The following is an 11,557-nucleotide window of genomic DNA, read 5'->3' as shown; positions in this document are numbered from 1 at the left end:
ATATAGCTAATGTCAGTTGGATCTTGGCTGAAAGCAGAGAGTACCAGAGGAATGTCTATCTGTGTTTCATTGACTATGCAAAGGAATTTGACTGTGTAGATCATAACAAACTGTGGCTGATTCTGAGAAGATGGAAATCCAGAACACTTTATTGTGCTTATGCAAAACCTAGACTTGGAACAAAAGGCAGTCATCAGAATAAAGCAAGGAAACACTGAAGGGTTCAAAATTGGGAAGGGAGTATGCCAGGAATGTGTCCTAGCTCCATACCTTTTCAAAATATATGCAGAACAGATTATCCAGGAGGCTGGGCTATATGAGGAGAAATATGGCATCAGAATTGGAGATAGACTCATCAACAATCTGCGTTATGCAGATGACACAACCCTGCTTGCTTAAACTGAGGAGGACCTGAAGCATTTTCTGCATAAGGTCAAGAACCATACCCTTCAATAAGGATTGAAGAAGTGCAATATCAAGAAAACAAAGATTCTCATGACTGAGCTGATTGGCAGCATCATGGTAGATGGTGAAGAGACTGAGATTGTTAACAGTTTTTGTGTGCTTGGCTCCACAATCAACATTTTTTACTAGCAGCCAAGAAATTAAAGGATGAATTGCACTGGAAAGTCTACTGTCAGAGACCTCTCCACAGTGTTGAAGAGCAATGATATCAGTTTGGAGACTAAGGTGCACCTGATTTAGGCCATAGTCTTTGCAATTACTTACTATGCATCAGAAATCTAGAAAATGAGTAAGGGTGATAGAAGGAGAATTGATGCCTTTGAGGTGTGGTGCTGGAGAAGAGTATTAAATATAGCATAGACTGATAGGAGATTAAACAGTAGTGTCCTAGGGAGGGTGAGACCAGGCTGTTCCTTGGAGGCAAAGATTATGAAGCTTCATCTGACATACACTGGACATGTTGCAAGGAGGGACCAGTACTTGGAAAGGGATGTCAAGCTTGGGAGGGTGAAGAAACAGTGCAGGAGAAGACGATCCTCAATGAGATGAATTGATTCAGTGACTGGGATAATGGGGGTAGGTGTGTTAGAGACTATAAGATTGGCACAGGATAGAGGAGGGTTTAGGGCTGTTTTACATAGGGTTGATATTAGTTGCTGGGAACTCAAAGGTACGTAACAACAACAAAAACAATACGTGAAAATGATTGTATGAAGCACAATGTGAATGAAGAATAGTGTGGAACACAAGGTATACAAATTTACCTAGAGCAGCTAAGGAAGAATGAAAATCAGAAATTGGAAGAGTATATGCAAAGTTTGTTTAATGGTATCTATGAAGAATTGCCTCATTTCTCACAAGACCAGAAGAACTGTATAGTGCTTGGTAACCTTAAATGGAATATTTTGAGCAAAGATTTTGTAAAAGAATCCATACGTCCTGGATAAACTTCTGAAACTATTGTACTGAAGTAATCTTTAACCTTGAAGTATTTTTTTAAATTTCTTATTTTTTTTGTTTTTGTTTTTGAAGTCTTAAACCAAAAATATTCCCTAGCATCTTTTTAAAACCCAAGAATACTTTAGCTTAACTAGCAAAGACTATCTGTCTTGAATATTGTGCTTTTAGAAGAATTATTTATATAGGATCAAATTGATAATAGCATCTTGAACAATTTGATTGCAAACTTAAGGACAGTGATTTTATGTTAATGAAGGAAAATAAGGCTGAAACTGAAGGTGTCAATGATTTCACAGCTTAAGAAATAAAATTACTTCTTTGAATTTTTCAAGAAGAAATTATTGAATTATTGTGCATATTATAAAAAACAAAGAATTTTTTTCAAAAGATCTTCTAGAGTATGATTTTAACCTAAGATGATACTAGTCTATTTAACTATAATTCTGCCTAAATTACTTGAAAGAATAAATATCCTTGAAGTGTTTTAAAACATACTTTCAAATTCATTTCATTATTATACACACCTGTAATCTTATAATACCATAAATTAAATACTGAGTGTTTAAAGGAAGATCATCCTAAGAAATAATTAAGATTCAATGCATTCCACAAGAACCTTTATTTACCTTGATATTCTCATTGAAATTAATTATAGGAATTGGCTAAAATCTGTTAGTTTATTTAAATAGGAGGTCAAAGCCAATCATCTCACACCCTGTTGCAAGCAAGAGCCACACCCTAATCTCAACCCCAAACTAGAAAACAAACCTTTGTAGAAACAAACCTTTCCAGCCTGGGTGTGGCTTTTGGACCCTTGGCCTGAGGCCTTTGGTCCTGCTTTTTGTGGATCTCCTGAATAAAACAGGTTTGGAAGCAGAAGTGGAATCCACTTCTAAAAAAAACTTGCCTCAGGAAAGTCAGGCACTTGGAGAAAAGATGAAGGTTTCATGTTCAAGACTTTAGTTCTTTGGGTCACTATGCATCATCTACAACTCTACAGGCACTTAACAATAAGAACAACAACATATCCATGGGCCAGTCTCTCATGGAGGTGTTTGTGTGTTCAAACCATGAGAGCTGAGTGACTTTTGGATTAGTAGTACAACTTGCTAAGGATAGTGCCACCCCAGCTCTTGTTTTAGAAAATGATATTCTGTAATAGGGTGTAATTTTGAAATAGAATCAGAGAAATTAAATTGAACACTAGTCTTTAACAATAGGGTTTTTGTTTTTGTTTTGATGTTCCTCTTCTTTCATTTTTTGTTTTTTATTGTGGTGAAGAAATATGTACATTAGGCTGAAAGCAGTTTTCTTTTTATAAATATTAGATAAGTCACAAAATTTCGAAGAACAGCCAAGTAGTTATGTTACCCCCAGGCCATATCCTAGGTAAATTAGAGAGAAATTGAGAATGGAAAATGTTTGGCCTCTTTTTAAAGGAAAGTAAAACAAAACAGGTCATAGTGACAGATTGTAATAAGGACTCCATGGATAAGAGTAGAGAAATTAACAATATTTTGTTCTGCTTCATTCAGGAAATGTGAATATTTATAACATTTTGTAAATGCCTATGCTCAAAAAGGAAATGCCATTATGTTTAAAAAAAATTGAGAAAAAATTGTTGGTAAAATGTTTTGTGTTATATTGTTTAAACAATCAGGCGGGAAGGAAATGATATGGTAAAAAGATTGTTTTAATTGTCTCATTAATTATGTAAGATTCCTTTCTAAGAGGATATAATACTGTAGTAAGGAGACAAAATCTACTTTTTAAAAGTAGATTGATCTAAAATTTTTCCACTTAATATTTAAAGAGCTCCATTAGCTTCATATTTTAGTTATTAAAATATTTTAGTATATTTGTCAAAATATATAGTTACATTGGTGGGCAATTAAGTTTCTTTTTCTTTAAAACGGCACATCTTAAGTTTATATTCAGATAAAGGATTAAATTCCTCCTTTATCACCTACTCTTAAAGGATTTGTTTCCCATGAATAAAGAACTGTCACTTCACACAGAGCCTTATTTCTTTTCCTGACACACTTTATAACTATATAGATTTAGCTTTTGTTTTGCTGGGTGTTTCTTTTTGTATTTGTTGTTGTCATTGTTAGGTGCTATCAAGTTGAGTACAACTCATAGTAATCCATATAAGTAACAAATCTGAATCTTGTCCTGTCCTCTGCTGTCCTCACAGTCTCTGACAGAGTCCCTGTGTCAGTCTACCCCACTGAGGGTCTTCCTCTCTTTTGTTGCCCCAATCAATGACTTATTCATTGCAAATACGTTTTTTAAGAGACATAAACGTAGATTATACACATGGATTTCACCTGATGGTATGCATAGGAATCAGATCGATTACAACTGTGGAAAAATACCGCTGGAGAAGCTCAATATCAGCTGTGAAAACTAGGCCAGGAGCTGATTGTGGAACAGACCACCAACTACTCATATGCAAGTTCAAGCTGAAGCTAAGGAAAATTAAATTGAATCCACAGGAGCCAAGATATGACTTTAATTTCATACCACCTGAATTTTAGAATCATGTCAGGAACAGGTTTGAGGGCTTCAATGCTAATGAGCGAAGACCAGATGAGTTGTGGGAGGATGTTAAATGTATCATCCAGGAAGAGTGCAGGCGGTCATTACAAAGACAGAAGAGGATGAAAAGACCAAAGTGGATGTCAGAAGAAACTCTGAAGATGGCACTGGAACGTAGAGAAGCCAAAGCACAAGGAAGAATCCAAGACACTAAAGAGCTGAACAGAAGATTCCAAAAGGCAGCACGGGATGACAAAGCAAAATACTACAATGAAATGTGCGAGGAGCTAGAGTCAGAAAATCAAAAGGTCCGAACTCGTTCAGCATTTCTTCCTTTTTTTAAAATTTAGTTTATTTTTCATTTCAATGAAAATCTACAGAGATTTTGGAATTCTATTCATTCATTGTTGCACCCTTCTCCCCGTACACACCCCGCCCCCCGTTTGCTCCTCTTCTTGAAAAGCAAAAGAAAAACTCCCTCATTGGTATGCAATCCCCCCACACCTCCCCAAACCCCACATATTTAGAGAAGAACTGTCACCAATTCTATAGAAACTATTTCAAAAAATAGAACAAGATGGAACACTCCCAGACTCATTCTATGAAGCAAACATATCCTTGATACCAAAGCCAGGAAAGGACACCACCAAAATAGAAAACTATAGGCCAATATCTCTTATGAACATACATGCAAAAATCTTGAACAAAATATTGGCCAAAACATTTCTTAAGCCCAAGGAACTGAAGAACAGATTCAAACCTCGAGTTGCTACAATCAAGGATGCTTTAGGCAGAATGTTAAATGATCCAGGGGGTATCAAAAGAAGATGGAAGGAATATACTGAGTCATTGTATCGAAAGGAATTGGCAGATACAGAAGAATTTAATGAAATAGAATTTAAGCCAGAGCCAATGGTGATGGAGGCTGAAGTTCAAGCTGCTTTGAAGGAAATAGCAAAAAAGAAGGCCCCCGGAATAGATGGTATACCAATTGACATATTTCAGCTAACAGATGCTGCCGTGGACGTGCTCACCAAGTTGTGCCAAGAAATCTGGAGAACAACCACTTGGCCAACTGACTGGAAGAGGTCTGTATTTGTTCCCATCCCAAAGAAGGGCGACCCAACTGAGTGTGGAAACTACAGAACAATATCATTGATTTCACATGCAAGCATGACTCTACTGAAGATTATCCAAAAATGCCTGGAACAGTACATAGGCAGAGAACTGCCAGAAGTCCAGGCTGGGTTTAGAAGGGGTCATGGTACTTGGGATATTGTTGCTGATGTTAGATGGATCTTGGCTGAAAGCAGAGAATACCAGAAGAATGTCTATCTGTGTTTTATTGATTATGCAAAGGCATTTGACTGCATGGATCATAACAAACTGTGGCTGACTCTGAGAAGAATGGGAATCCCAGAACATTTAATTGTGCTAATGCGAAACCTATACTTGGACCAAGAGGCAGTCGTCAGAACAGAGCAGGGCAACACTGCATGGTTCAAAATTGGGAAGGGTGTACGCCAGGGGTGTGTCCTGTCTCCATACCTTTTCAACCTGTATGCAGAGCAGATTATCCGAGAGGCTGGGCTCTATGAGGAGAAGCGTGGCGTTAGGATTGGTGGACGATCTATCAACAATCTGCGTTATGCAGATGACACAACCCTGCTCGCTGAAACTGAGGAGGACCTCAGGCACTTACTGCAGAGGGTCAAGGACTGCAGCCTTCAATATGGACTCAATATCAAGAAGACAAAAATTTTCACCACTGGACCAATCAGTAGCATCAGGATGGATGGTGAAGAGATTGAGATTGTCCACAGCTTCAGTTTGCTCGGCTCCATGGTCAACAGTCTTGGCACCAGTAGCCAGGAAATAAAAAAACGTATTGCGATGGGAGAGTCTGCGCTTAGGGACCTCTTTAAAGTACTCAAGAGCAACGGTGTCTCTCTGGAGACTAAGGTGCGCCTGATACAGGCCACGGTTTTTGCAATCACTTGTTATGCATCAGAGAGTTGGACAATGACTAGGGAGGATGGAAGGAGAATTGACGCCTTTGAGCCTGTCTGTGGTGCTGGAGAAGAGCATTGAATGTACCATGGACTGCCAAGAAAACAAATAGATTCATCGTAGAGAGGGTTAAACCAGGCTGCTCCTTGGAGGCAAGGATTCTGGGGCTTCCCCGGACATAATTTGGACATGTCTTTAGAGAGGGACATCATGCTGGGCAGAGTGGAGGGACAGCGCAGGAGGGGAAGACCCTCTATGAGGTGGATTGATTCAGTGACTGGGGTAATCGGGATGGGTGTGTCAGGGGCAATGAGATTGGCACAGGATAGAGCACGGTTTAGGGCTGTTGTACATAGGGTCGCTATGAGTCGCAAATGACTCGACGGCACATAACAACAGCAACAGCAACCACCTTCTGAGCATAATGTCCCTCTCCAAGGAATAGCCTCTCTTAGCAACACAACTAAAATGTATGAAATGAAGCTTTAATACCCTTGGGTTTAAAAAGTACTCTGAATTTCTCCAAGACATATTTGTTTGTTCTTTTGGCAACATAGTACTCTACTAGAATATAAACTCTCCTAAGAAAGGAACATGTTTAGGCCTTGTTTAAGAAAGAATAAACTAGAATCTGATTACCTTCGGTTTGATTTCAATTCATAGTGACTCTTCATTGTGTTTCTGAGACTGTAAATTTTAAAGGGAAGAGACTATCCATTTCCACTTATGCTGTTATAGATGATTTGACTCTTTATAGACACCAAGCCTTATGGCTAGCTGTGCAACCAACTGTGGTCTGCACCATGAGACCTCCCTCTGTTAAAAATAGGAGGGTTGATAGCTTTGACAGAAATGATTCGTGTTTAGTGAAGCTGAGACCAATTGAGAATGGGCTTCTGTTAATAAGCTTGATAAACTGCCACTCTTCACCCCAGGCATAAAGATTTTTTATTGGCATAAAATATTACCCTCAACACTACTAAATGAAAGTCTGTAGTTTGAATTCACTGAAAAAAAAAAAGATAAGATAGTCCCATCTTGTAAAAATATACAGCCATGGAAATTGACCAGTCAGTGATGGAAGGTCACTCTTAGCCAGGATGGATTCAGCAGCATTGGCTTTTATTACATTCTCAGTAGAGGAAAAATCATTTAGGAACACTTATGAGTTAAGAGACTCTAAGACAGGAGTTTCAGTTCATAAGAGAGCAGTGTTTGGTGCTATTCATTTGCAGCCAACTTATAGCTGAACCTCTACTTGGGTTTTCAGAGGGTGGAAATTGTGTAGGAGACTGCTTATCTTTCTTACAATGTTGGTGGATACGAACAGACTACTTTTCACTTGGCAATGCAAATCTTTATCTACTAGGCCATAGGAGCTACTACACTAAGTGATTAGCAAAATTATCTTAAAGCATGCTTTCAAGCTCTCAGTTACAAATCCTCTTTAAAAGTAGTGGCTTTCTTCAATTTGAACAGTACCCTCACTTTCTAATCACAAAAAAGCACATGGTTTGAATCCTCCACCTGCTCCTGGGATAAAGATAGGCAGTCTTTTCCCATGTGATTTACTGCTTCTGAAAATCCACTGGAGGTTATCTATAGCTATTTTTGTATCTATATTTTTGAAATATAGAACAAAATAGCTATATTATTTAATTTACTGATTCTTAATTTATACGTAACAGAAATAACATTGAAAACTCATCATATGTAATGCATTTAATAATTTTTTTCCAAAAAACCTTTTCTTCTAGATCACTCCTGTTCCTGGTACTCATCCACTTTTAGTTTTTGTGAACCCAAAAAGTGGTGGGAAGCAAGGAGAACGGTATGTTTATAAAAACCGTATTTCTTTTTAATATCAAATGTGTGTAAAAATTATCAACAAAAATGTAAATATATTTCTAAAATATATTCTTTTATAAAAATGTCAGTGTAAAATATTGCTAAAATATCTATAATGTATTGAAATAACTTATTCTTGTTTTTATAGTTTGCATTTTAACAAAATAGTTGCTTTTTGTAACTATGTTTATGAATTAATGTCTAAATTTTGTCCATATTATGTGTCATCCCAGTCATTAACAAAGAACTTCATATACAGTATTTTTCCATAAGTACTGATTAATGAAAATTAGTTCTTTCACTAGGCGGAAGGATTTTTCAGGTAAATCATTACTCAGTGCTGGACAATAGTAGTTTATCTCATTAGGCAGGCTGAAAACACAGAATTTCATTTCATAATGAAGAAATTATTAAATTTTAATTTTTAATAAAATTGAGAAAAATCACTTCTTGAATAGTAATCATGTTAAATAGTTGAGTAGAACCAAAAAATCTAGATATACCTGTATTCTAGAAATTTTATTGCTTTTTAAAAATACAAACTAAACACAATAATAAACTAAGTAGGAAAAAATGTTGTTTATTAAATAATTTTAATGACTTAAATTTATGTATCTCAAGGAAATGATTAGCGGTCTTTATATTTTAACTGACAGAGTATTATTTCTGATAAAGGAGAATATTTTCTTTGTTCCTTCCCCCCCTTCTTGTTCATCATTGTATAGTTATATCATTACTATGTTAAAGATGATAGATGATCTACATCAGCATAGCCTCTGCATTGCTTTGTTTCTGAAATGTTTTTCAGCAGAACGTCCAGATTAACACAGACTAAAGAGAAAGACCTAGACACATTCTTAAAAGGAAAAAAAAATACCCAAACAAACCAAACCCATCAATGCAAGTCCTACTAATCACATTGTTATAACTCAGTTTTGTTTAGGATCACCACAACTTGAGGCCAATTTGACAAGAGCTGACAGCAGAAGTAACAAAGATTGAAGATATTATTCTAATTTTTAAAATACTATCTTAATAATTAAAAATATCTAAAATGTTTATTGAGGAGAACAGTAGCTTTTTCGTAGATTTGTAAATGAATAATTAAAATACTAATGCTAAAATTATTTTCATTCATTATTGATTGTCTTTTTTACTGCATATTATAGGTTTCTTGAAAAAAAAGAAAACTTGTTACAATAAAACTTGACAGACTAAAATTTATGCAATAAAAATTCGGAAACAACAAATGAACTCTTAAGTAGAAAAAAGGAAAAACATTTTTCATAGCAAAGAATAATTCTTCTTGAAGTCAGAATAGGATAATTCATGTAGAATTGCCATTAATTGAATATCTTTATTCTCTATTCCCAATTATGTACCACATATTCCCAATTTTATTAAATATTAAATAGATAGCTGTTGTTATTACTAATGTCATGTTAATTCTAAATCACTTTGATCTCTTGTGACAGAGTAGAATTGTCCCATTGAGCACTCTTGTCTGTACCATTCTCTATATAAAGTATCAGCTTATGGATGGATTTGATCTGCCAAATGTGATTTGACATTTGGTCAAATGATTAACTTTTTAGGTACCAGAGCTCTGTTAAAACAACTTGGATGAACTAAAGGTATATGAAAATGAAACTTAGCTAAATTCCTCTTTCTAAAGATTGGCCACGTCTAGTAACATTCCTAATTTAGGATTCTTTTCTCTAAAGAGCACCCTGAATGTGTTTCTTCAAGACAGATTTGTTTGTTATTTTAAGTAATTTGTGATGTTTTTTGTTGTTGACTTCCTTCAAGTCTAGCACGACTCCTAGAGACTCTATGAATGAAAGGCTTGAAGCCCCTCTACAACTATCTACATTTATTAAATTTCATGGAGTTTCTGGAGGCATGCTATTAGGAAGTGGATGCCATTATATATTCAATACTTTCCACCAACACTACAATTCAAAGGCCTCAATTATTCTTTTATCTTCTATTTTCATTATCCAACTTTTATATACATTGAATTATTTGAAAATATCAAATTTGGATCAAGTGTAGCTTAGTCCTTAAATTGACATCTTCACCATAGAGTACTTTAAAGAGGTCTTTGACAGAAGATTTGTAAAATTTCTATCCATTTCTGTATGAGTATATATAAAATAGAGATATATTTACATCTGTAAAAAACATTTATTTACTTATTTATTTATTTTTAAAACTCATTTTTAAAAATAAAATAAATGTATTTCTTTATTTTTAATCTTATGCTAAACACATTCCAATCATCAACATATATGTGTACTTAAAATGTTTCTTACTTGTCATTTAAAAATATTTCTTTTTAAAAATCATTTAATGTACTACTGCTGACAAATTTTGGTGATTGTGTGAGCTAACTAAAAAAGTATAATCCACTTCCTAAATAACATGCCTACGGAAACTCTATGAACTTTGATAAATGTCAATAATTGTAGAAGAGCTTTAGGCCTTTTGATCATAGTGTTGCTATGAGTTGTGCTCTACTCAAAGACAATAAACAACAACAACAGCAAGGAATAATTAGGTTTAGCAAGGCAAAATTCTTTGCTCACACATACAAAAAGTATATGATTTAATTTTACAAATAGGATAAACGTATGAGAATTTCACTATTAGTTGACTCAATAACATGTAAACTATTAACAATAATATATTGTAAAATATGTAGGCAACATGAGGATGGCTGTATCTGACCTCTACTCCACAGAAGATAATTGTTCTCAACAATATCCACAGTATGAAATCAATTTCTCTAAGGTCAGGCATTTTCCCACATATTCCTGAAATTACATTTTACTAATTTTAATACCAATTTTACTCCTCTATCAGGTCTGAAATCCGTTGCAATGATTACACAGATCTTGCAGAACTATAATCACTGTTATGAGGTTTATTAGGGAAGTTAATAGGTTATTATCAAGTTGGCCGCAGTCAGTGCTTACAGGCTCTCTGACTTTCAGACTCACAACATTGGTGAGTGTTACAAATTTTCCTTGGTCCTTCTAGTTATGGTGTCTCCCTTCAGGCTTTCAGCAAGTTTGGGCAAGAATCTAAGGCTTTGGTTGTGTGGGACAGGCTTTTCCGTGTCAGTTATTTCTCATATTAGCCTGTGATTCACTGCTAAACTGCTGCTGCTCTCATATAGGTCTTGGTCTAACTCTAACTGGCACATGAATTTCTGGCCCCAAAAGACATGCACTACACTTTCTGCTTTCTCCTCCTTTCTGGTACTAAGATCCAACTTATGCTGCTTTATCTACTCAATTTTACTTAATGGGAAGAGAAAAACTGGCAAATCTTATAATGATTACCTTATATTCACCCTATTCCCACTCATCTGGTGAAAGTCAGTCTATGGCTAGGAAAGCCATTTTTTACAACAATTTTTTTTTCTTTTTTAAATAACATTTTTATTTCATACTGATTTACTTAAAACTTTGTATACATTGTTTTTCATGTATAAGTTGTTTTTCCTTTACTCACCACTCCATCCACACATCAAATTGTGGGATGCTATAATTAACCACCCCCACCCCACCTCACCTCACCCCTGCTGGTCCACACCCCTCTGCTCTCCCCCCTCCCCCACCTTGGATCCATGCAGGAGCTGCAGGTGCTGGCGTGTCAGGAAGCATGAATGGCAACGGCAATTGTGGCAAAAATTGATTGGAGAGTTAGAGTTAAGTATAGACCAATA

The 11,557-nt window shown here is 35.7% G+C and overlaps 1 protein-coding gene across 4 annotated transcripts in view; it reads left to right on the top strand.

Moving 5' to 3' along the window:
• DGKB (diacylglycerol kinase, beta 90kDa) overlaps nucleotides 1-11,557 on the top strand; it is a 1,124,393-nt gene that overhangs the window by 413,360 nt on the left and 699,476 nt on the right. For all 4 annotated transcript variants that reach the window (XM_006880255.1, XM_006880258.1, XM_006880257.1 and 1 more), the window contains one exon: nucleotides 7,734-7,807. In XM_006880255.1, the coding sequence (XP_006880317.1) occupies nucleotides 7,734-7,807 (74 nt within the window). The remainder of the gene's footprint in view (nucleotides 1-7,733; nucleotides 7,808-11,557) is intronic.

The sequence above is a fragment of the Elephantulus edwardii genome, unplaced genomic scaffold (genome assembly GCF_000299155.1).
Source record: "Elephantulus edwardii isolate Elephantulus edwardi_28Jun2011 unplaced genomic scaffold, EleEdw1.0 scaffold00007, whole genome shotgun sequence".
Classification (NCBI taxonomy): domain Eukaryota; kingdom Metazoa; phylum Chordata; class Mammalia; order Macroscelidea; family Macroscelididae; genus Elephantulus; species Elephantulus edwardii.
The sequence above is the reverse complement of the archived record's forward strand: the minus strand, read 5'-3'. Positions and strand labels throughout refer to the sequence as shown.